A 26,843-nucleotide genomic window follows, 5' to 3' on the forward strand; every position below is an offset into this window, starting at 1 on the left:
CGAACCTCTCTGGAGAGACCTGAAAATGGCTGTCCATGATAGAACCCATCCATCCTGGCAGAGCTTGAGAGGATCTACAGAGAAGATTGACAGAAAATCCAGCTGTGCAAATCTTGTGGCATCATACCTAAGAAGACTGGAGGCTAAAATTGCTGTCAAAGGTGCTAATTACTAAGTAAAGGGGCTGAATGCTTATGTCAAATCAATATTTTCCTTTTTCCTTTTCAATAAATTAGCAAATATTTTGAGCATTCTGTTTTCACTTTCTCATTATGGGTTATTGAGTGCAGAATGATCAGGAAAAACTAGATTTTTAAAAAACATTTTAGCACAAGGCTGCAACGTAACATATATATATACTGTATATATATCTCAATAGATAGCTAGATGCATAGATTAACTGAGCAAAATTACTGGTCTGCTTGATAAAAATTCCTGAAATGAATAGACAAATATAATGTGATTGTCTAGTTCTCTAATTAAATAAGTTTAATATATTTAACAGCTCTACTGTCTGAACCTGGCACAGGTAATGCTTAAAGTGAACCTGTCACCTCCCAAAACCATCCCAAGCTGCCAGCAGTACCTGCGTGTAGCCAGCAGTATGTTTCTGATGATGCCATTCTTCCTGAAGGCAGATGCAGCAAAAGTACTGAAAACATTGTTTTATCCCCTGCCCGGCGTGCTTCTCCACACATGCTTGAAGTGAAGGAGGCAGCGGCTTCCTTGCTTCAAGTCACGGTAACAACGCCCCCTTCCCTGCCCCTTCGATCTGACTGACAGCGCTTATGCAAAGAGTTCGGCAAAGCCAGCCAAAGGGGCAGGGTAGGGGTCATGGTTACCGTGACTTGAAGCAAGGAGGCCGCTGCCTCCTTGACTTCAAGGATATGTGGAGAAGCGCGCCGGGCAGGGGATAAAACAACGTTTTCAGTACTTTTGCTGCATCTGCCTTCAGGAAGAAAGGCATCATCAGAAACACACTGCATGGCTACACGCAGGTACTGCTGGCAGCTTGGGATGGTTTTGGGAGGTGACAGGTTCCCTTTAAATATTTTTGCTGTAAATGCTCCAAAGAACAATGACTGTGTAACATACTGCTCACTAGGATGTCCCAGCAATGGAGAGTAAACCCATTTGGTCTTGGGCCCGCATGGGATCTCTAACAAGGCTCAGCACCAGATACTTTACAAGATTCCAGGTTACAGGAGTGTGAGTCCCCATGAAGATTTTGTCATAACACATTCATGCCAGTAGAGGGAGCTGAACATCTGCGTCATCTGTTTACTTGTTCAAAGCTTTATCCAGGTACTCTTGGATCCACTTAATCTTAGGGTCCAAGCAAATCTGTTTTCCATTGTGCTTAAGACGAGCCCTATAAAAGATTATGATATAATTATGTGAAAGAAAGTTAAACAGGGTGGGAAAAAATAAGGGAGAAAATATGTTTGTGCATATGCTATTAGTATAAAATAAAGTATAGTGTAAATCTGTCATCTAGAACCCCAAGTCAAGTCCCAGCATCTGTTTTGAAATAACATGTATTTTTTTGAAGGAACATCTACTTGAGCTCCCTGAAGAATAAGGAATAATGTATAGGGTCATATTTATAAATAACAGTATAGTAAGAGCCATTAAGAAGATTGTATGATGTGCATATATTTCTTTGGGGGTCTTTGCAGAGTCTTGTCCAGTCAGTGATCACTATTTTGCATGAGTTCTCAGACGTGAAAACCCTTCTCCAGGTATATGCTTGTATTATAGCTTCTAGCAATTACTTATGTATCCTATGTCAATGACATCCTGGTATATGTGGTATTAGGGCACTATTACTAAGGCTACTTTCACACTTGCGTTTGGTGCGGATCCGTCATGGATCTACACAGACGGATCCGCACCGATAATACAACTGCATGCATCCGTTCAGAACGGATCCGTTTGTATTATCTTTAACATTGCCAAAACAGATCCGTCTTGAACACCATTGAAAGTCAATGGGGGGGGGGGGTGGGCGGATCCTTTTTCTATTGTGCTATATTGTGTCAGTGAAAACGTTGGATCTGTTTGCCTCCGCATCATCAGCAGCAAGCAGCGTTTTGGTGTCCGCCTCCAGAGCGGAATGGAGGCGGAACAGAGACAAACTGATGCTTTCTGAACGGATCCTTATCCATTCAGAATGCATTAGGGCAAAACTGATCCATTTTGGACCGCTTGAAGCATAGTCTCGAAGAAGCATAGTGAAATACAGGACGTTATCTGGAAGAACTGTGCATATGCTAACGTAAAAATGGCACACTTCTCACTAGAAAAGCTTGGAATGAATTCCCATGTTTCTTCTTCTATGGACCTTTCCTTTATTTCTTTAAAAATATGTATGTTCTATTACTTTGCACTTACACAATCTGCAGAGAGCAGTTGGTGGTGGACAGAATCTTCAGGTGTTTGATGTTGCTCTTGGCCACATTACTTTCAAAATATCTACAAGGACATCGGTAAGTCAAGCTGACTGGTTTCTCTGTGGGGACAAAACGCAAACATTAGGAGTTAAACCCCTGCCTTGAGAACAGGCATTACAAAACAATTTGCGATTACTTCCTGTTATATAGCAATCTCTTGTTAAAACTGCCACAGATATTGAGAAATTCTATAAATAAAGGCTCTAAGTTGAAAAAACTAAGGACGTGCAAGTGTTTTCGTCTGCTTAGAAGATATACTGAATCAAGTGAAATATGCAGGTTTATTAAGTAGCTCTAATTCTCAAATAATAATAGCCATGATTGTATTATAGTCATATAAAGCCTCAGGATTTTATAAAACAAGAAGTCTAAATTTTTCCAAAAATGGCTCCACTGTTGTTCATGGATGTTATGGGCAGTGAGTGTGGACCCACTGTGCCAACTAAACAACTGGACTTTGGGCTAGTCCTGAGGGTATTATCCTGGTGTTCCCTTGGTTTTCAACATTTAACCCCTATACAGGAATCTGGCCTTTACTGCTGGGTACAAACCAGGCCATTCCCTCATGAAAAAGTCCAGATGTGGTTGGATGCTGACCCACTGAGGCCAGAGAAATTGTTGCCAGACACCAAAGAATCTGACAATGCACAGTCAGGAAACAGACAGAGGTCAAGGCAGGCAGATTACGTGTGAATCCCTGAAACAGTGTAGAGTTCAGGGCAGGAGGCTTAGGGTTAGTATGGTTAAGACAGGTAGGAGAGGGTCATGTCCTTTTGTGTTACCTTACTGTCTAAACACCAGTTTTAAACCCACATGTGATTTTGGAACAGGTGGGTTGATGCTGGAGGGATGATTTTGTTCTTACCTCCCCACCCCCCACTTCCTGTAGGAGTGGGGTGTTTGGGGGATCTTTAAATTCTCTCATTCCAGCATCAATATGAGTCACGACTAAGGACACTGGTCCGAAACGCATCAACTACCACATGTTGTAAGGATTTGTCTGTACATGGATTTATATTACATTAATAAAGAGGAAGTTTCTACTGAAAAGTATCACAGTGCCGGAAACCTTTCTTCTCACATGCTATATGGACTACCTGTTTATTCTGTGCACTCGGAGCATTTGTAAAAAGGTGAGCTGGAAATGTAATGTTTTGGACATTTGCTGCAGGTTTTTTCTCCGAGCTCTACCGTTTGTTCTCCGCTTTTTCTGCAAAGTGGAACTTCCTTTGTAACATCCTTTGATAATTCAGACATTCCTTTCACCTGTGGACCTGTTATTCAATGGCGTTTTCTATTTTATCTGATCGTAGATCTAAGGCAGATTCTGTATTCTCTATTAATGATAAAACCTCCCAAAGAGATTTGGAAATGAACAGCAATATTGTCGTACTTGGAAAAATTTCTGTCGCAAGAGTTCCGGTTATGGTGGGATCACACTATTCTTGTCTAATATATTGAAAAATCCATGACCCAAGGGGATTAAGAATCCCAAAAAATTCCACTACCATATTTTCCGACCTTTTTGTGACCAAATGGAATGACATTCTTTCACATTGTTCAGCACAACTTATGTCATTAATTATAGTTCATGAATTATAGTGCTAATGACGTGAGGAGGCGTTCCTGAGTTTTGACGATCTGTGCATGCGCAAACGGACAGTTTATATATATATATATATATATATTTATAAATCCATAATTATTTATCTATAATTTATCCACACATTGCCTAGGGAGATCTCATGGCCATATTTTCTGTTAAATAAGTATTTATTTAACAGAAAATATTGCCATGAGATCTCCCTACCCCCACACTGCGCAGGCGCGGAGATAGGATGGATCTTCTGGAGTTAGCCGCGCTTGCGCACTGGGCCGTAATATTTCCCTACTGAGGCTCTCTGGCGCATGCGCAGTGTCCCGGTGTGCAGAAGAACTCCGCTGAGATTTTCCATAAACTGTCCGTTTGCGCATGCGCAGATCGTCAATACTCAGGAACGCCTCCTTAAGTCATTAGTGGTGCGACCGGAAGTTAGGAGGTAAAGAAATCTCACGAAGTAGGGTAATGTAACGTTACAGTGGCTAGACTTCTGGCACATGGACCGCATTGTGGAACGCATGCGGTCCATGCAACTTCCGGTTTACCGATTAAAGTGCAGCCAGAGTTGGCAGGCAAGGTGAAAAGTCTCCGCCCCACATTCAGAAGGATATGGGAAAATCAAATAATGGATTTTGGACACAATTCTCAGAGATGGAGATACAGAAAATAGATAAAATAAAATAATAGAATGGGAAAGGCACGAATATATCGATATTGGTATAGTAAGGATAGAAAATATAAATAACCATCAGTATATTGTGTCATGTTACAGTCCATATATAACGCTAAAAACAAACATTGGTCGAATTTCTTAAGACTGCACGCATATTGGGGGTCAAAACCTGTGGGTGAGGGTCCCATAATACCGAAGGTACACATATAATGAAACATAAACATCTGGATGTGTATAGAGGGATACCCTCATACACACACATATACACATACATATATGCACAAATAAAATATGCACACGTAAAAATGTGCCATAAAAATACACATAAAAATACAAGAAATATAAAAAATATTTATGTATAAGTACAAGATGCGAAGAAACGTAAATGCACCTGCATGTAGTGTAGTGTCATACAGTGTGATACAAGCCCATATATATGAAAATACGAATATGTATAAAAATATGTATAAAATGAGATGAAGCGTCTGTATGTAGTATTGTCTCATACGGCAAGGCGGGGCCAGTGGAAATCATGTTCTAAGGGGTGTTCGAGCAGTAGGGGTAAGGGTCTGGCGATGGCAAGCAAATGTCTCGGCTTATAACGATATATATACAGGGAGTGCAGAATTATTAGGCAAGTTGTATTTTTGAGGATTAATTTTATTATTGAACAACAACCATGTTCTCAATGAACCCAAAAAACTCATTAATATCAAAGCTGAATATTTTTGGAAGTAGTTTTTAGTTTGTTTTTAGTTTTAGCTATTTTAGGGGGATATCTGTGTGTGCAGGTGACTATTACTGTCCATAATTATTAGGCAACTTAACAAAAAACTAATATATACCCATTTCAATTATTTATTTTTACCAGTGAAACCAATATAACATCTCAACATTCACAAATATACATTTCTGACATTCAAAAACAAAACAAAAAAAAATCAGTGACCAATATAGCCACCTTTCTTTGCAAGGACACTCAAAAGCCTGCCATCCATGGATTCTGTCAGTGTTTTGATCTGTTCACCATCAACATTGCGTGCAGCAGCAACCACAGCCTCCCAGACACTGTTCAGAGAGGTGTACTGTTTTCCCTCCTTGTAAATCTCACATTTGATGATGGACCACAGGTTCTCAATGGGGTTCAGATCAGGTGAACAAGGAGGCCATGTCATTAGATTTTCTTCTTTTATACCCTTTCTTGCCAGCCACGCTGTGGAGTACTTGGACGCGTGTGATGGAGCATTGTCCTGCATGAAAATCATGTTTTTCTTGAAGGATGCAGACTTCTTCCTGTACCACTGCTTGAAGAAGGTGTCTTCCAGAAACTTGCAGTAGGACTGGGAGTTGAGCTTGACTCCATCCTCAACCCGAAAAGGCCCCACAAGCTCATCTTTGATGATACCAGCCCAAACCAGTACTCCACCTCCACCTTGCTGGCATCTGAGTCGGACTGGAGCTCTCTGCCCTTTACCAATCTAGCCACGGGCCCATCCATCTGGCCCATCAAGACTCACTCTCATTTCATCAGTCCATAAAACCTTAGAAAAATCAGTCTTGAGATATTTCTTGGCCCAGTCTTGACGTTTCAGCTTGTGTGTCTTGTTCAGTGGTGGTCGTCTTTCAGCCTTTCTTACCTTGGCCATGTCTCTGAGTATTGCACACCTTGTGCTTTTGGGCACTCCAGTGATGTTGCAGCTCTGAAATATGGCCAAACTGGTGGCAAGTGGCATCTTGGCAGCTGCACGCTTGACTTTTCTCAGTTCATGGGCAGTTATTTTGCGCCTTGGTTTTTTCACACGCTTCTTGCGACCCTGTTGACTATTTTGAATGAAACGCTTGATTGTTTAATGATCACGCTTCAGAAGCTTTGCAATTTTAAGAGTGCTGCATCCCTCTGCAAGATATCTCACTATTTTTGACTTTTCTGAGCCTGTCAAGTCCTTCTTTTGACCCATTTTGCCAAAGGAAAGGAAGTTGCCTAATAATTATGCACACCTAATATAGGGTGTTGATGTCATTAGACCACACCCCTTCTCATTACAGAGATGCACATCACCTAATATGCTTAATTGGTAGTAGGCTTTCGAGCCTATACAGCTTGGAGTAAGACAACATGCATAAAGAGGATGATGTGGTCAAAATACTCATTTGCCTAATAATTCTGCACACAGTGTATATATATATATATATATATATATATATATATATATATATGTAATGAAAAAATGAGTGGTACCCTTGAGTAAGACCAAGGGTTATGGCCAAGGGGTGTCCGAGAACTAGGGGTAAGGATCTGGGGAAGACAAGCAGATGTCTCCGCTTTTTTTGGCTTTTATCCATATATATATATATATATATATATATATATATATATGTGTGTGTATATGGATTACGAGAAAATGAGAGGTAACCTAAGGTTAAGGCCAAACCTGTATATTATAAATAGTAAATAAATATGCTGAATATATAGGGAATATAGTACGAGTATGTAGGGGTGAAGGTATATGAGACAGAATACGAGATGATTGAATATAGTGATCCTAACTATTCTTGTAAAGGGTCACTGAAGTAGGATCTTTCTTAAATGATTCTATGTAGATGTCCAAAATGTGTATCTAATAATTGATGTATTCTAAAGACTCATTGAGTCCAAATGGAGAGAGAGTATTGAGCTGGTAGATCCAATACATCTCTTTTCTGCAGAGTGTTTGGTAGGAATTGGGGATCCACTCAAGGGGGGTCATTTTCAGGGCAGAAGGGTAACCGTCAAGACAGATGGAGAAGTGCAGTGAGACACTGTGTGTTGCGATTTTACATCTGATATTCGAGCAGTGCTCATTCATTCTCTCGCGCAGTGTCTGGGTGGTCCTACCTACATACTGTAAGTTACATGGGCATTGGAGAAGATAGACGATATTGCTGGACCCACAGTTCATCTCTTGTTTCAATAGAAATCTTTCTTTTGATGAGGTACTGGCGACTTCCTTGCTATTATGTGTTATGGTATGACAGCACATGCACCTCTTTATTTTGCATCTATATACACCTATCTTAGCGGGATTAGCCTTTTTAATTGGCAGGGTTAAGACCTTTTTTGCAGTTGGTAATAATTTTGGGCAGAAAGGTGCAATAATGTTCTTGAGTGTTTGCGCACGTCGATAGGTGATCAAAGGGAGGGGCGGTAGATCTCTCTTTAGTATTGGGTCTTTTAGTAGGACCCCCCAATATTTTGTCAATATTTTTTGGATATCAATGTGTCTAGAGTTGTATCTAGTGATCAAACTAGTTCCGTGGGTTGCTCTAGTGTTCTGTTATTGTTGGGTATTAGTGTTGTTTTTAGTCTCTGTTTTAGTTGGTTTGAGGGCTTCATCAATGTTCTTTTAAGAAAATCCTTTATAAGTTTTTTTGGATATCCTTTTTCCCGGAAACGGTCAGTAAGTGTTTTAAGTAGTTGTTTACAAGCGAGGTCTTCGGTGCAGTTCCTCCTGACTCTTTTCATTTGACTATAGGGAATATTTTTAAGCCATTTTCGATGGTGACAGCTTTTAAAATCTAGGTAGCTATTGGCGTCTACTTTTTTAAATGTTTTTTTGTGATGATCTTATCCTGTGTTGCAGTCAGGTGGGTGTCAAGGAAGATTGCGTCAGATGGACTGTATTCTAAAGTGAATGTCAGTCCCCAGTCATTGGTGTTTAGTGTTTCTATAAGATTCAATAGTTGTTCAGCCTCCCCATCCCAGATGAAAATGATGTCATCGATGTATCTGTGGTAAAGACGAATATTTGGATGGGAAATAAGGCCAAATTTCTCTTCAAACAGACCGATGAAGAAGTCTCCTGGATGTAGATGGTGTCATTAAAAAAAAAATAATTGTGGCGTAGGATAAATTTAATTTCTTGGATGATAAAGTCTTTTTGGGTCGAGGGCATAGAGGGATCTGTTTCTAAGAAGTGGTTCACAGCTAGAAGCCCTAGGTCGTGTCTAATGTTGCTGCAAAGAGCAGATACGTCGAGGGTGACCCACATGAAGCCGTGATTCCAATTGAACGGTTTTAACCGCCTCCCGACCGCCTAATGCAGGGATGCGTCCTGCGGGCGGTCGGTTTGTTCCTCGTAGACGCATCGGCGCGTCATCTCGCGAGACGCGAGATTTCCTGTGAACGCGCGCTCACAGGAGCGCGCGTTCACAGGATCGCAAGGAAAACGAGTTGATCTACAGCCTGCCAGTGGCGATCATTAGCTGGCAGGCTGTAGATGCGATTTTTTTTAACCCCTTAAAGGTATATTAGACGCTGTTTTGTTAACAGCGTCTAATATACCTGCTACCTGGTCCTCTGGTGGTCCCTTTTTCTTGGATCGACCACCAGAGGACACAGGCAGCTCTGTAAGTAGCACCAATCACCACACTACACTACACCCCCCCTGTCACTTATTAACCCCTGATCACCCCATATAGACTCCCTGATCACCCCTCTGTCATTGATCACCCCCCTGTAAGGCTCCATTCAGACGTCCGTATATGTTTTGCGGATCCGCGGATCCGCAAAACACGGACACCGCGAATGCGCAAAACACGGACACCGGCAATGTGCTTTCCGCATTTTGCGGATCCGCACATTGCCAGAACTATATAGAAAAGGACATGTTCTATAGGCTCTACAAAAAACGCTGTGTTCGCCCGATCAGGCCTGATCTTGTGCGCACACTTGCGTTCAGTTCGCCCCACCGCAGTGACAGAATAATTTTTTTTCTAATCACTGCAAAAACACCGTAAAATCGCTGCGGCGCTATAAAGATCACTTTTGAGGGGCATTGCGAGTTCATAGAAGATTTTTTTTTTTTGGGCACAAGTTAGCGGAAATTTTTTTCTTTTATTTTTTTTCTTACAAAGTCTCATATTCCACTAACTTGTGACAAGTTACATGAACTCACCATACCCCTCACGGAATCCAAATGCGTAATTTTTTTTTTACATTTATATTCCAGACTTCTTCTCACGCTTTAGGGCCCCTAAAATGCCAGGGCAGTATAAATACCCCACATGTGACCCCATTTTGGAAAGAAGACACCCCAAGGTATTTCGTGAGGGGCATGGCGAGTTCATGTAAAAAAAAAAAATTTCTCACAAGTTAGTGGAATATGAGACTTTGTAAGAGAAAAAAAAAAATTGCATTTTCCGCTAACTTGTGGCAAAAAATAAATATTCTAGGAACTCGCCATGCCGCTCATGGAATACCTTGGGGTGTCTTCTTTCCAAAATGGGCTCACTTGTGGGGTATTTATACTGCCCTGGTATTTTAGGGGCCCTAAAGCGTGAGAAGTAGTTTGGAATCCAAATGCGTAAAAAATGCCCTGTGAAATCCTAAAAGTACTCATTGGAATTTGGGCCCCTTTGCGCACCTAGGCTGAAAAAAAATGTGTCACACATGTGGTATCGCCGTACTCAGGAGAAGTAGGGCAATGTGTTTTGGGGTGTATTTTTACATATACCCATACTGTGTGTGAGAAATATCTCTGTAAATCACAACTTTAAAAAAAAATTTATACAAAGTTGTCAATTTACAAGTTGTCATTTACAGAGATATTTCTCACACACAGTATGGGTATATGTAAAAATACAACAACAAAAAACACATTGCCCTACTTCTTCTGAGTATGGCGACACCACATGTGTGACACTTTTTTGCAGCCTAGGTGTGCAAAGGGGCCCAAATTCCAATGAGTACTTTTAGGATTTCACAGGGCATTTTTACGCATTTGGATTCCAAACTACTTCTCACACTTTAGGGCCCCTAAAATGCCAGGGCAGTATAAATACCCCACAAGTGACCCCATTTTAGAAAGAAGACACCCAAGGTATTCCGTGAGGGGTATGGTGAGTTCATGTAAAATTAAATTTTTTGTCACAAGTTAGTGGAATAGAGACTTTGTAAGAAAAAAAAGAAAAAAGAAATCAATTTCCGCTAACTTGTGCCAAAAAAAAAAAAAAATTCTAGGAACTCGCCATGCCCCTCATGGAATACCTTGGGGTGTCTTCTTTCCAAAATGGGGTCACTTGTGGGGTATTTATACTGCCCTGGCATTTTAGGGGCCCTAAAGCGTGAGAAGTAGTTTGGAATCCAAATGCGTAAAAATGCCCTGTGAAATCCTAAAGATACTCATTGGAATTTGGGCCCCTTTGTGCACCTAGACTGCAAAAAAATGTCACACATGTGGTATCGCCGTACTCAGGAGAAGTAGGGCAATGTTTTTTGGGGTGTATTTTTACATATACCCATGCTGGGTGAGAGAAATATCTCTGTAAAATGACAACTTTGTATAAAAAAATTGGAAAAGTTGTCTTTTACAGAGATATTTATCTCACCCAGCATGGGTATATGTAAAAATACACCCCAAAACACATTGCCCTACTTCTCCTGAGTACGGCGATACCACATGTGTGACACTTTTTTGCAGCCAAGATGCGCAAAGGGGCCAAAAGTCCAACGAGTACCTTTAGGCTTTACAGGGTTGCTCACAATTTAGCCCCGCCCAAAATGCCAGAACAGTAAACACACCCCACAAATGACCCCATTTCGGAAAGTAGACACCCCAAGGTATTCACTGAGGGGCATAGTGAGTCCGTGGGAGATTTTTTTTTTTTTGCCAGAAGTTTGCAAAAATGGAAACTTTATTATTTATTTTTTTTCCTCAGAAAGTGTCATTTTCCGCAAACTTGTGAAAAAAAATTAAATCATACATGAACTCACCATGCCTCTCCGCGAATACTTTGGGGTGTCTTCTTTCTAAAATGGGGTCATTTGGGGGGTATTTATACTATCCTGGCATTTTATCACCTCAACAAACATGACAGGTGCTCAGAAAGTCAGAGCTGCTTCAAAATGCGGAAATTCACATTTTTTCACCATAGTTTGTAAACGCTATAACTTTTGCGCAAACCAATAAATATACACTTATTGAATTTTTTTTTATCAAAGACATGTAGCACAATAAATTCTGACACAAACTTGAATAGAAATGTAATTATATTTGAACAATTTTACCAGAAAAAGTGAAAAATGACATTTTTTTGCAAAAATTTTGGTCAATTTTGATTAATATCAAAAAAAGTAAAAATGTCAGCAGCAATGAAATACCACCAAATGAAAGCTGTATTAGTGAGAAGAAAAGGAGGTAAAATTAATTTGGGTGGTAAGTTGTATGACCGAGCAATAAACCGTGAAAGTAGTGTAGTGCAGAATTGTAAAAAGTGGTCTGGTCATTAAGGGGGTTTAAAGAGGACCTTTCCCTACTCTACAAACTAAAAACTAACTAAATCAGTGGGCAGAGCGGTGCCCAGGGGTCCCCCTGCACTTACTAGTATATCTGGGCGCCGCTCCGTTCTCCCGGTATAGGCTCCGGTGTCTGCGCTCCCTCTGCTGTACTGGAGTGATTTTTTGTATGAGGCGTGTCCCTTGCTGCAGCGCTGGCCAATCGCAGCGCACAGCTCATAGCCTGGCTATGAGCTGTGCGCTGCGATTGGCCAGCGCTGCAGCAAGGGATACGCCTCATACAAGAAATCACTCCAGTACAGAAGAGGGAGCGCAGACACCGGAGCCTATACCGGGCGAACGGAGCGGCGCCCAGACATACTAGGATGGGTATAAATAGCCCATACCTACCATTGTTTGCTCTATATGCTTTTATCTATACATTGCTCCTGAGGAAGGGGGTATTCACACAGCCCCCGAAACTCATTGAGCCTTGATTCAATAAAAGGAATTTTCCAGAAGCCCTTTGCGTGGTGACTGCAGTTTGTTCCTGTGATTCTACAAGCGATCCTGGCCGGGGGAGTTTAGCCTTTGGGTGTTTTATGCTTATCCCTCAGGCTATCTCCCCCAGTGAAGTGAGTTACTTATGTATATTTTATTCATTTTATTGATACCTATTTTATTTTATTTATTGATCTTTACCTATATTTGCAAACGTAACTGAGGTTTTTTAACCCCCTTATAACCATAGAACCCTAATAACGCACGGCCATCCTTCTATATACAGATCCTATATACAGATCGTATACACTCTAGACAGTACTATATTCTTATACATCATTCTATTATACTCCATTTTACACAGGTGATTGGCGCCGACCTAGTGGCTGGGTTATTTTTTTTGGTTCGTCTACTTTATTACTATATACAGCTATCCCTGCTGTATATTTAGCCACCTCTGGCAGCCTACCACCGATCCGCCTCCCTACCCACTACTGATCTTTCTCTCTCCTCCCCAGTGGCGCCCAGTTGTTGTCTATTGGATCACCTTTGGAGATATTATCCAAGGGTAATCTGAGACTAACACTCTTTTTTGGGGGGTTTATTTCCCCTCCTCCTTCTATATGATCCTGAAGTTTCACAGGATTCTGCCCTAAACCCGGGGGCTTTCACAATGGGATATAAAGGAGGACAATCTAAGCTCTCATATTGCACAAAAAAAAAAAAAAAAGGACAACTCATGTGCAAATGGAGCTACAAAAAAAAGATTTTTCTACCCAAACAGAAAAATCTCATATGATGTCTACGCGTCTTCAGAAGAAAAGAATGTGAATGAGCCCTCTCGGGTTAGATATGATGTATTAAGTCTCTCTGAAACCAGGTTAAAAATAGATCAGATTGAGGTTTTGTCTTTGGGATTAAATTTTGCACCTTCTGTTAATTTTGACTTGTTTTTGACTATACTTATAAATAAGTTTATTAGAAATCTCACGGTCACTAGGCATTTTCATGATGTTCCTGGTACAGCTGAGAATTGTGGCAAAGCAGAGGGGTCTGATACTAATGTATATAGCAATATTCTTTTTAAAGAACAAATGTCCATTTTATGTCTTGCTGATCTCCAGCTGGAATCAAGAGTAAGTGAATGGGTTAATCTAGGCAGTAGTTTTAAAACTCCTAATCCACAATTCTATCCGATTGTGTCACGCACGCCCAGTATGGATAGTTTTCAAGAAATATTGGAAAAGGAACTTTCTGCATTATATGCACAAAACTGCCACATGAAAAAAGGTAGACCCAGATAAAAGCCCTAGGAAAATCGGTAAATCTAGATCAGGTAGTGATAAAAATTGCTGACAAAGGTGGTTCAGTAGTGGTTTTGGACAAAAGCGTGTATCAAAAACAAATGCATGGTATTTTATCAGATGCTTCCACATATGAACAGCTGGATTGAGACCCTTTTTAGTGAAATATATAGAGAAAATATAATGAGCTTTTATGCAAAGGTTATGCTCTGGGTTTCTTTGATCACAAACAATACAGTTTTTTATGTGTGTAGGCTCCTATTACGCCAATAATACACGCTCTGCCCAAAGTCCACAAGGGTATTAATCCCCCACCATTGCACCCCATCGTGTCAGGCATTGGCTTTAACCTATGGTTAAGAGAGTACCAGGTTACATTAAGGACACGACAGATGTGTTGAAATCCATGTACGACACAGTATGGAAACCTGGTTACACATGGATGACCACGGATGCCGTCTCTCTATATCCCTCCATCCCTCATAATATAGCGTTATTGGCCTTAGAATTTCATCTACATAAATACAGCCAATATTCCTCTGGTTTTATAGATTATGTGTTGGAGGTTACTTTTTTCCTACTAACACATAACTATTTCTCTTTTGATACTCAATTTTATTTGCAGATCAGAGGTGTGTCACTGGGGGCGAAATTTTTGCCCTCCTTGGCAGACCTCACCATATTGGCATATTGGGAGGAGCGGTATATTTACAGTCTGGATAATCCATTTTTACAGCACATTGTTTGGTATGGCAGATACTTAGATGATCTGCTTTTTATTTGGAGCGGAGATGTGTCTGCCATACCGAACTTTAAACATAGAAACATAGAATGTGTCAGCAGATAAGAACCATTTGGCCCATCTAGTCTGCCCAATATACTGAATACTATGAATAGCCCCTGGCCCTATCTTATATGAAGGATGGCCTTATGCCTATCCCATGCATGCTTAAACTCCTTCACTGTATTAGCAGCTACCACTTCTGCAGGAAGGTTATTCCATGCATCCACTACTCTCTCAGTATTTAAACAACAATGCGTACAATCTGCATTTTACATGTACGGTCAATACGCATGATATATGTTTTTTGGATCTCAGACTAACCGGCCTTCCCAATCAATCAATAGTAACGGAAACGTATCATAAAGAAACCGCGGGTAATACCATTTTGCGGGCAAATAGTCACCACCCCATTCATACTATTAAAGGGATTCCTGTTGGGGAATTTGTGAGTGCATGCAGAAACTGCAGCACTGAGCCTGCAGCACTGAGTAAAAGAAGTTATCCGCGGTGATATTACAGAGAGCTATCAATATAGCATCAAGTAAATCAAGGTTTGAGTTACTGTTTAAAGTGAGATCAAAAACAGATAGGGACACTTCAGTAATACAATACAATGCAAAAAATAAATAACAAAAATGAAGGTCAGCACATTAAACAGAATAAGGCCTCATGCACACGACCATTTAGTTTTTTGCGGTCCACGGATCTGCAAAAAACGGAAGTCGCCTGTGTGCCTTCCGCAATTTGCAGAACGGAATGGGCGGCCCATTGAGAAATGCCTATTCTTGTCCGCAAAACAGACAAGAATAGGACATGTTATATTTTTTTTGCGGGGCACGGAACGGAGCAACGGATGCGGGCAGCACACGGAGTGCTATCCGCATCTTTTGCGGCCCCATTGAAGTGAATGGGTCCGCGCCCCAGCCGCAAAAACTGCGGCTCGGATGCGGACCCGAACAACGGTCGTGTGCATGAGGCATAAGAGTGTGGATACTAACAGGAGGGGAGAGAATCTACCGACTTTAGTATTGATGTACAGCCGGCAATTTACACGACTACAGGGTATTATTAGGAATTGCTTGCCTATATTATATGATGATGAGATTTTATATAATACTTTAAAAAACGGCTGTAGAATTGTCTCCAGGAGAGCTCCCACTTTTGCTAGCTTCCTTTCCCCCTCTATGTATCTGTTCACAAAAGCCGCACAGGATACTTGGATTAAATATAATGGCTTCACTAGATGTGGTAGCCATCCGTGCAAAACCTTTGTGTGTGTAACTAAAACCTTCCAAAATGCTGACCACTCATTCACCTTTCCAATAAAAACCTACATTAATTGCAATAGTGCAGGTGTAATTTATGTCATTAAATGCACTACTTGCGACTTGATGTATGTTGGAAGTACATCGTGTAAATTTAAGAACAGGATTTTGGAGCATTTGAATTATATTTCAAACCCTTCTGCATTGAATATATCCAATGCTGCTAGACATTTCATTCACACACGTGAACGCAGAGTTAACTCATTCCGTGCTTTTGCTATTGAGAGAGTTTTTTCTCCCCCTAGAGGAGGTGACCATAAAAAAGCGATTTTGTTAAGGGAAGCTTACTGGATCTTCAGACTAAATACTAGGATGCCCACAGGTTTGAACCAGAGGAAGGAACTTATGTATTTCTGTCAGTAACTGGTTCAATTGTAATCTGTGGACAACCAAGATTTATAGCCAGATTTAAAGAGGACCTTTCATTACGATAAAAAATCTAAACTAAGTATACAGACATGGAGAGCGGCGACCAGGGATCTCCCTGCACTTACTATTATCCCTGGGCGCCGCTCCGTTCTCCCGGTATAGGCTCCGGTATCTTCCGATTTTCAGCTCAACCGGGAGGAGCGTGCGCTTGTTCTACTGGGCGTCTCCTTCTCCCAGGCTGTAGCGCTGGCCAATCGCAGCGCTCAGCTCATAGCCTGAGAGAAGGAGACGCCCAGGAGAACAAGAGCAGGCTGCTTCCAGTTGAGCCGAAAATCTGAAGATACCGGAGCCTATACCGGGAGAACGGAGCGGCGCCCAGGGATAATAGTAAGTGCAGGGAGATCCCTGGGTGCCGCTCTCCATGTCAGCATACTTAGTTTAGATTTTTTATTGTAATGAAAGGTCCTCTTTAACGCCATTGTATTTTTGTGAAATGACTTCAGATTTTATATTATTTTAGATCATGTATTTTTAAATTTATTCTACGTCTTTATTCACATCATTTCGGTCTGTGCGTGTTAGTGGTGTTTTTTTTTATTTTTTATGTTGCTTTTATTTTGCAACGAACCTGGGGGTCATAATTGCGGTTTGATAACCAATGTTATACATGTTCTATTGTGTTACCTCACTGCATATACACCAGTACTAAACCCACTTTTATTTTGTAAATTCATTTTATGTCTCTATTCACATTATGTGGGTTTTGGGTGCATTTTTTAAAGTTTTTTATTATTATTTTACAATGACCCTGGGGGTTATGATTGCGGTTTGATAACCAATGTTAACATATGTCCTATTGTGTTACCTTACTGCATACACACCAGTTTTAAACCCACATGTGATTTTAAAACAGGTGGTTTGATGCTGGAGGGATGATTTTGTTCTTACCTCCCCACCCCCCGCTTCCTGTAGGAGTGGAGTGTTTGGGGCATCTCTAAATTCTCTTATTCCAGCATCAATCTGAGTTACGACTAAGGACACTGGTCCGAAACGCGTCATATACTGCATCTTGTAAGGATTTGTCTGTACATGGATATATGTTACATTAATAAAAACGACGTTTCTACTGAAAAGTATCACAGTGCTGGTAACCTTTCTTTTCACAAGCAGAGGGTAAGTATCCAAGAAAGAGGCAGAAATCAGTAAACAGATTAAAAGATTACAGCTCTTTTGCAGGGCTTAGCAAGGAAGTGAAGCGAAAAGGAATCTAAAGAATTGCTTGGGCAAGGGGTGGAACAAACAGTCCAGCATATATAGGAGGGTTGATGACCTCATTAGTCAAACAGCTGAAAACAGAGCAAAAAGAGGAATTAATCCAAGCAGTGCAGCATGGACACAAGTGTCTGGTGGCCAGCCCAAAGCAGAAGCTAATGATGCAGGCAATCATTACTGACATTATTTATGTCTAAACTACCTCAGAAATAAAAAAAAAAAAGATATGTATTTCAATATCTGTCTATATTTTTACATCATATTCACTTCCAAACATTATATGTTCATGTAAAAGGGTTTACATTCTCTAAGGCTGTGTGCCACGTCCTCTGCGCCCACTCGTGGACACTGTGTGCTCTGTTGGTGCACCTCCCGCATTCAGGGGTATACACATGGTGAGCTAAGTGGGCGGGATGATAGCGATGGGAGGCTTAGTCCACTTGTACACACCCCCTTCTTTTCTTCCCTGGACAGCTATTGATTGGAGTGCACAACTTACTGCTGAATGATCCCAGCTGGGTACCGGGTATTGTGGGTAGCAATTTAGTAATTTCATTCCCTTGGAAAAAGCTAAGGTGAAATGTACGTCAGGAAGTCGTCCCCTTCCTCCCTCCCCACGGATACTAGGGTTCGTATACTGTTTGTGTCGGTCAGTGATTATTCATATCACTCTAACTGCTGCTGGATTTGGACCATACTTCTGGAGTGTTTGTTGTACCGGCTATAGATGATTACACTTTATTATTGTAGAAGCACTTTATTATGTGCCATTTATTGATGTGTATGTATCATCTGTACATGTATAATAGACCCATTATGCCTGTGTGGGGGGAGGGGGGATTCTTGCTCTGTAGCCCTCACCCGCAAGTTTTATATCGTATTGTATGATTTTTGTGTAACAATTTTGTGTAATAAAGATAATTTTCTATACTACATGTGTGGTTCTACTTTTTGGGTTTAGTGATGGAACTTCTGTAGCTGCTCATGTTAATTAAAATTAGTAAAAGTGCCTAGGTCGAATATATATATATATATATATATATATATACACACACCGTTTTTTTTTTGTTCTATAAGACACACTTTTTCCCACCCAAAGTGGGGGGAAAATGTCAGAGTCTTATGAGGCGAATACTAGAGATGAGCGAATTTTTGCTTATGCTTGTTGGTAAAAGGTGAATTGCGTTATGGATTCCGTTACCACGGACCATAACGCAATTCTATGACGGAATGCATAACGGAATGCCTCCGTCCCATCTCCGTTATGCAGGGGAGTACTCTACTGCATAACGGAAATGGGACGGATCCATTTTGCAGCCCATAGACTTCTATTATGATGGAATAAATAACGGAATGCCTCTAAAGGCATTCCGTCATAGAATTGCGTTATGGTTCGTGGTAACAGAATCCATAACGCAATTCAACTTTTACCAACAAATGAAGTGTGAACGAATTTCATAAGCGGTAATTCGCTTATCTTTAGCGAATACTAATGAGCACTTCCATTATGGAAGTGATCATTAGTACAAGAGGACCGGGAAGTGGTGAAAGCAGAATTCCCCAGAGCTCCCCTGGTCTTCTCCTGTAGGCTCCTCATGCTGTGCTGTGACCCACTGTGTAGCGTCAGGTTACAGTACGGCAGGAACACCAGGAAAAGCGTGGATGTCAGGAATGTCAGCTGAATCCGGAGTAGAAGAGGTAAGTTGATTTATTTTTATTTTGTCTGCACTACGATCTGATCTGAGGTCTGAATTGTGGGGTCTAATCACATTGGATCTGTGATCTGAGGTCTAATTGGGGATCATATTCACATTTTAGGGGTCTGATCTGAGGTCTAAATAGGGGCCATAGTGAAATTGGGGTCTGATCTGAGTTATTTTTCAAATTGAGGGATATATACTGTATATATATATATATATATATATATATATATATTGTGTATATATATATACTGTATGTATGTATATATATGTATATGTATGTATATATATATATATATATATATATAGAAAAGAAAAAAAGTATGGCAGCACCATCTTTGGTGAAAACAGATGAAGGGTGCACCGGCCCAATGTGGATATAAGCCAATCCAGATAAATAAAAAATGTAAAAACGGGCAGCACTCTGAGGAATACCAAAAGTTTGGACACACCTTCTCATTCAAAGAGTTTTCTTTATTTTCATGACTATGAAGGCATCAAAACTATGAATTAACACATGTGGAATTATATACATGACAAACAAGTGTGAAACAACTGAAAATATGTCATATTCTAGGTTCTTCAAAGTAGCCACCTTTTGCTTTGATTACTGCTTTGCACACTCTTGGCATTCTCTTGATAAGCTTCAAGAGGTAGTCACCTGAAATGGTCTTCCAACTGTCTTGAAGGAGTTCCCAAAGATGCTTAGCACTTGTTGGCCCTTTTGCCTTCACTCTGTGGTCCAGCTCACCCCAAACCATCTCGATTGGGTTCAGGTCCGGTGACTGTGGAGGCCAGGTCATCTGGCGCAGCACCCCATCACTCTCCTTCATGGTCAAATAGCCCTTACTTTCCAAGTTTTCCCAATTTTTCGGCTGACTGACTGATCTTCATTTCTTAAAGTAATGATGGCCACTCGTTTTTCTTTACTTAGCTGCTTTTTTCTTACCATAATACAAATTCTAACAGTCTATTCAGTAGGACTATCAGCTGTGTATCCACCTGACTTCTCCTCAACGCAACTGATGGTCCCAACCCCATTTATAAGACAAGAAATCCCACTTATTAAACCTGACAGGGCACACCTGTGAAGTGAAAACCATTTCAGGGGACTACCTCTTGAAGCTCATCAAGAGAATGCCAAGAGTGTGGAAAGCAGTAATCAAAGCAAAAGGTGGCTACTTTGAAGAACCTAGAATATGACATATTTTCAGTTGTTTCACACTTGTTTGTTATGTATATAATTCCACATGTGTTAATTCATAGTTTTGATGCCTTCAGTGTGAATCTACAATTTTCATAGTCATGAAAATAAAGAAAACTCTTTAAATGAGAAGGTGTGTCCAAACTTTTGGTCTGTACTGTATATATATATATATATATATATATATATATAGTATTTTTCACCCAATAAGACACACACACAGTCCAGCCACATTAATTATTATGACCATTCCTACTTTCGACATTAGGGATCAGTGGACCGCTGGATGTCCAGTTTCGAAGGGTTCGGCCGAAATTCGTTTTAAAGTTCGATTCGGGTTCCGAACTTGACCCTGGACAACAAACTCCATTGAAGTAAATGGGGACCCGAACTTTGGGGCACTAAAATGTCTGTAAAAAAGTCATAAAAAAGGGCTAGAGGGCTGCAAAAAGGCTCCAAAGTGGGCGCAAGTGCAGTACAATTGCTCTGCAAACTAATGTGGATAAGGAAATGATTTAACATAACATAAAATACATAAAAATAAAAAAATAACAATCTTGAACCAAGAGGCGGAGGTCCAAATGGAGTAGGAAGTTGAGGCTGTGGACATGGCGGTGTAGATGGAAGAGGCGTAGGAGGTGAAGGAAGAAGCCAACACTCTGTTTTTGTTTTTTAAATGTGTCTGTGTGTGTCAATTCTGTGTGTGACCTTGCAGAGTATTCCAGAGAGTAGGTGCAGCTCGAAAAAAGTCTTGAAGACGGGAATGAGAGGTACGAATTATGGAGGTTATTAATCTTAGGTTGCTAACAGAACGGAGAGCACGAGTAGGGTGGTAGGTAGAGATGAGGGAGGAGATATATGGAGGTGCAACCTGGAAAACTAGTGGCGGCTGGGAATCATGTACTGTGGGACAGCTGCTGTCATGACATTTTTAAAACTCTCTGTCACTTCTGGGACAGGGCTTGGTGGATGGCCCACGAAAATCTCGCCAGCAGAGCCATCAAAAAGCAAGTGACTGCTGCATGACTTAGGGCTCAGACTGCTTGGCTGATGTGCAAGGGGCTGAGGTGGAAGATGGATGCCCATGGGCTGCTGGTGCCAACTCTGCACTTTCAGCAGTGGACCAGGTGGAAGACAATGCGAAGGAACTGGAAGCACTCTCAACCATCCAATCTACTACCACCTCTACTTGTTCTGGCCTCAACATTCTTATTCAGGACTACAAAATGATGCGGAATGTCCTGTTGCCTGAGTGCACCAGAGGAAGGTGTTTCATTTGGGCGCGTAGCTGGCACAGATCGACAACATCCTCTCCCTGCAGCAGGAGCTCTACCACCACCAATGCCAGCAGCACCACAACAACAGCCAAGTCCCCTAGTTGATGCTCTCCTCATTTTGTTACAGTCACAAAATTGTCTGCGACGAACAATTGTACATCCGTGTCACAAATGCAAAAGAAGTGTTTAGCAGAAAAAAAATAGGTAGGTCTCACCGACCCAATTACCCAGCTGATTAACTATTATATTTCCCTGTGACAGTTGCAAGTACAGTTTTTTTTAAAACAAAAAATAGGTAGGTCTTACAGACCCAATTAACCGGCTGATTAACTATTATATATCCCTGTGACAGTGGCAAGTAAAGTGTTTTTCTCCAAAAATAAAAGGTATGTCTCACCCAAACAATTTACAGACTGATTAACTATTATATTTCTTTGTCACTGGTGCAAAGGAGTAGGATTGCACCAGGAAAAAAATGCCAATAGGTCACCCTCAGACTGAACAGCACAATTAAGTATGGTATTTCTGAGTCCCTGGTGCAAAGGAGCTATATTGCACTGATCAAGCACCGATCAACAATGCCTATAGGTCACCAGCACACTTTTTAAAAATAATAAAGGCCTAACACTCTCTTGCAGCAGTGTCCTGTCCCTATACTAGTTAGAGCAGAATGGCGGCGCACCCTGTGATCCAGCATTTATGCTTCCAAGGTCACATGGGTTGTCGGCCAATCACAGCCATGCCAATACTAGGTATTACTGTGATGGCTTCCAAGTGCCCACAGCTTAAACGATTGTTAATTGGCTGCGCAGCTTTATTTAAACTATGAACAACGAACCTGGACACGGACTTTGGTGCCAAAATCCGTGTTCGAGTTCAAAAGATGGACACCAAAATGTCTAGTGCGGTCCTGAACGTGACAGTCCTGGTTTGCTCAACACTAGTCAGCAATACTTAGCTCATAAAGGAAGTCACTTTTCTTCAGCTGGCTTGTTGTGTATATAAGGTGTGTAGTCTAGCAACACACATATCACTCATTGATGGTAAAAGGGGCGATTTATCTGAGATTTTATGAGATTTTTTATGAAAAGATGTTCTATTTGTCAATTTTTTACAAATTTTCACTCTTTCTCTCCCTACTGCCTAAGCTCTTGAACGCAATAACAGTAATTGCAAATAATTCCAGAGTGACACTGACATATATAGTTGGTTAAGTGGCGGCTGGGCCGGTCCTGCCGCAAGTTTTTTACAGCCCGGGGTGGCACGTCTATAATTGTGCATGCACCGCCCGGGCGCAGCCTGAAGAGAGGGACTGACAGGAGGGAAGCGCCTCTAATGTAGCGTGGCTGAGCTCTGTTCGGTCCGCGGTACAGGAGCTTTTGTTTCCTGTACCCGGCCGGACTGACAGGAAGTGCTCATTTAGTGTGCACTTCCTTTCAGTCCGGCTGGGTGCAGGAAACAAATCCTCCTGTACAGCGGACCGAACAGAGCTCAGCCACGCTACACTAGAGGTGGGGGGGAATGAGAGTGAGAAGGGAGGGGGGGAATGAGAGTGACAAGGGAGGGAGGGGAGGAAATGAGAGTGACATGGGAGGGGGGGAATGAGAGTGACAAGGGAGGGAGGGTGAGGAAATGAGATTGACAAAGGAGGGGGGGGAAATGAGAGTGACAAGGGAGGGAGGGTGAGGAAATGAGATTGACAAAAGAGGGGGGGAAATGAGATTGACAAACGGAGGGGGGGGAATGAGAGTGACAAGGGAGGGGGGTAATGAGAGTGACAAAGGAGCAGGGGAATGAGAGTGACAAGGGAGGGGGGGAATGAGAGTCACAAGGGAGGGGGGAAATGAGAGTGACAAGGGAGGGAGGGGAGGAAATGAGAGTGACAAGGGAGGGAGGGTGAGGAAATGAGATTGACAAAGGAGGGGGGGAAATGAGATTGACAAAGGAGGGGGGGAATGAGAGTGACAAGGGAGGGGGGTAATGAGAGTGACAAAGGAGGGGGGGAATGAGAGTGACAAGGGAGGGGGGAATGAGAGTGACAAGGGAGGGGGGGGAATGAGAGTCACAAGGGAGGGGGAAATAAGAGTGACAAGGGAGGGGGGAATGAGAGTGACAAGGGAGGGGGGAATGAGAGTGACAAGGGAGGGGGGGAATGAGAGTGACAAGGGAGGGGGGAATGAGAGTGACAAGGGAGGGGGGAATGAGAGTGACAAGGGAGGGGGGGAATGAGAGTCACAAGGGAGGGGGAAATGAGAGTGACAAGGGAGGGGGGAATGAGAGTGACAAGGGAGGGGGGAATGAGAGTGACAAGGGAGGGGGGAATGAGAGTGACAAGGGAGGGGGGGAATGAGAGTGACAAGGGAGGGGGGAATGAGAGTGACAAGGGAGGGGGGGGATGAGAGTGACAAGGGAAGGGGGGAATGAGAGTGACAAAGGAGGGGGGGAATGAGAATGACAAGGGAGGGGGGAATGAGAGTGACGAGGGAGGGGGGAATGAGAGTGACGAGGGGGGGAATGAGAGTGACAAGGGAGTGGGGGGAGAATGAGAGTGACAAGGGAGGGGGGGAATGAGAGTGACAAGGGAGTGGGGGGAATGAGAGTGACAAGGGAGGGGGGGAATGAAAGTGACAAGGGAGGGGGAGAGAGTGACAAGGGGCGGGGTGAGAAAGAGAGTGACAAGGGAGGGGGGATAAGAGTGACAAGGGAGGGAGGGGGGAGAAGAGAGTGACAAGGGAGGGGGGAGAAGAGAGTGACAAGGGAGGGGGGGAGAGTGACAAGGGAGGGAGTGGGGGAGAGAGTGACAAAGGAGGGAGGGGGTAGAGAGTGACAAACGAGGGAGGGGAGGACAAGGGAGGGAGGGGGGGAAGAGAGTGACAAGGGAGGGAGGGGGGGGAGAAGAGAGTGACAAGGGAGGGGGGAGAAGAGAGCGACAAGGGAGGGAGGGGGGGAGAAGAGAGTGACAAGGAGGGGGAGAAGAGTGACAAGGGAGGGGGGGGGGAGAAGAGAGTGACAAGGGAGTTCCCAGAGCCAGACCAAGAGCCAGACTGCAGCCAGAGACCAGATCATCTTATTGTCCTTGTCATCTTATTGACAAGGGAGGGAGGGGGGAAGAGAGTGACAAGGGAGGGGGGGGAAGAGAGTGACTAGGGAGGGGGGGAGAAGAGAGTGACAAGGGAGGGAGGGGGGGAGAAGAGAGTGACAAGGAGGGGGGGGAAGAGAGCGACAAGGGAGGGGGGGAGAAGAGAGCGACAAGAGAGGGGGGGAGAAGAGAGTGACAAGGGAGTCCCCAGAGCCAGACCAAGAGCCAGACTGCAGCCAGAGACCAGATCATCTTATTGTCCTGGTGGTAAGTAGACAATGCAATATGTTTATTATTAAATTGTTTAGTTATTAATACTACATTGGAAACTAATTTACCTCACATTTAGGGTCCATTCACACATCCGTGTGTGTTTTGCGGATCCGCGGATTGCCGGCACTAAGAGAATATGCCTATTCTTGTCCGCTATTGCGGACAAGAGTAGGACATGTTCTATTTTTTTCATGATCGGGTCCGCAATTCCGGATCGGGGCCGCACATCGTGCGGCCCCATAGAAATGTATGGGTCCGCAATTCCGTTCCGCAAAATGCGGAATGGAATTGTGGATGTGTGAATGGACCCTAAAAGGACACTATAGTCCCAGAACCACTACAGATTAATGTAGTGGTACTGGTGTCTATAGCCTGTTCCTGCTGAGAAAAGACACTGTGCATTACTGGTGTTAAAGGAGCACTATAGTGCCAGGAAAACAAACTAAGTTTCCTGGCACTATATACTTGTTAGGAGTGGGGCACCCTCAGGTGTCTCTACTGACAAATTTAGTGGTCTCTTCAAAAGGCTTCAGTACATAAATTTTGGTGAAGCTGCAGAACTGCGCTATCATTACAACTAAGTGATATCAAGGAAAAAAGTACCTGCAGTCAATAACTGGGCCTGATGGAGGTTCAGCTTGCACACAAGCTAACTGTTGGTCAAGAATAGTTTTCTCATGGCGACACGTTCCGTTATGGATGTCTCATGATGGGGCAGAGGACAAGGAGGGTGAGGAGTTTGAGCAGGAGAAGAAGCAGCTGATGATGATAAGGACACTGTACTACTTAGGGATTTGGCCTGGCTGCCACAAAGAAGACTACGAATAAGAGAATAGATTTGTTCTGATTCAGTTGGTGGTTGATCGCGCAGAGCTAGAGACAGCAGAGCCTGTCCTAAATTTGGCACATTTTGAGCCTGCATTCATAGTTAGAGATGTCCCGAACTATTCGCCGGCGAACATAGCTTGTTCTCGTTCGCTGCGGCTGGCGAACATATGCGATGTTCGGTCCGCCCCCTATTCATCATCATTGAGCAAGCTTTGACCCTGTACCTCACAGTCAGCAGACACATTCCAGCCGATCAGCAGCATACCCTCCCTCCCAGACCCTCCCACCTCCTGGACAGCATCCATTTTAGATTCATTCGGACGCTGCAGTCTTAGTGAGAGGAGGGACAGTGTAGCTGCTGCTGATTTAATAGGGAAATCGATAGTTAGGCCAGTGTATTCAGTGTCCACTCCAGTCCTGAAAGACTCATCTTATCTCTGCTGTAAGGAAAGCCTTTTTAGGGCTAGAACTGCTATATTTTTTTCCCCTCTGTAATCTAATTGCAGTTGCCTGCCAGCGTGTGTGTCAGGCTCACAGCGTATACTGTGCCCACTTGCTCAGTGCCACCACTCATATCTGGTGTCACAGTAGCTTGCATTAAAAAAAAAAAAAACTTTTTGGACTGTAATATAATAGCAGTCAGTTGCCTGCAAGCGTGTGTGTTTCAGGCCCTGCCAGTGCACAGTGTCACACCAGTGCAACTCATATCTGGTGTCACAGTAGATTACATTTAAAAAAAGAAAAACAACAATTTTGACTGTGATAGAATAGCAGTCAGTTGCCTGCAAGCATGTGTGTTTCAGGCCCTGCTAGTGCACAGTGTCACACCAGTGCAACTCATATCTGGTGTCACAGTAGATTACATTTAAAAAAAGAAAAACAACAATTTTGACTGTGATAGAATAGCAGTCAGTTGCCTGCAAGCGTGTGTGTTTCACGCCCTGCCAGT

At 42.6% G+C, this 26,843-nt stretch overlaps 1 protein-coding gene across 1 annotated transcript in view; it reads right to left on the reverse strand.

Annotated features, from left to right (window-relative positions):
- Positions 1-934: 934 nt before the first annotated feature.
- The window catches only part of CXCL12 (C-X-C motif chemokine ligand 12), a 120,358-nt gene continuing 94,449 nt past the window's right edge, over positions 935-26,843 (reverse strand). Inside the window, exons 2-3 of the mRNA XM_040435257.1 lie at positions 2,395-2,512; positions 935-1,372 (exon numbers count right to left, since the gene is read on the reverse strand). Of these exons, the coding sequence (XP_040291191.1) occupies positions 1,282-1,372; positions 2,395-2,512 (209 nt within the window). The 3' untranslated portion in view covers positions 935-1,281. The remainder of the gene's footprint in view (positions 1,373-2,394; positions 2,513-26,843) is intronic.

Source organism: Bufo bufo, chromosome 6 (genome assembly GCF_905171765.1).
Source record: "Bufo bufo chromosome 6, aBufBuf1.1, whole genome shotgun sequence".
Lineage (NCBI taxonomy): Eukaryota > Metazoa > Chordata > Amphibia > Anura > Bufonidae > Bufo > Bufo bufo.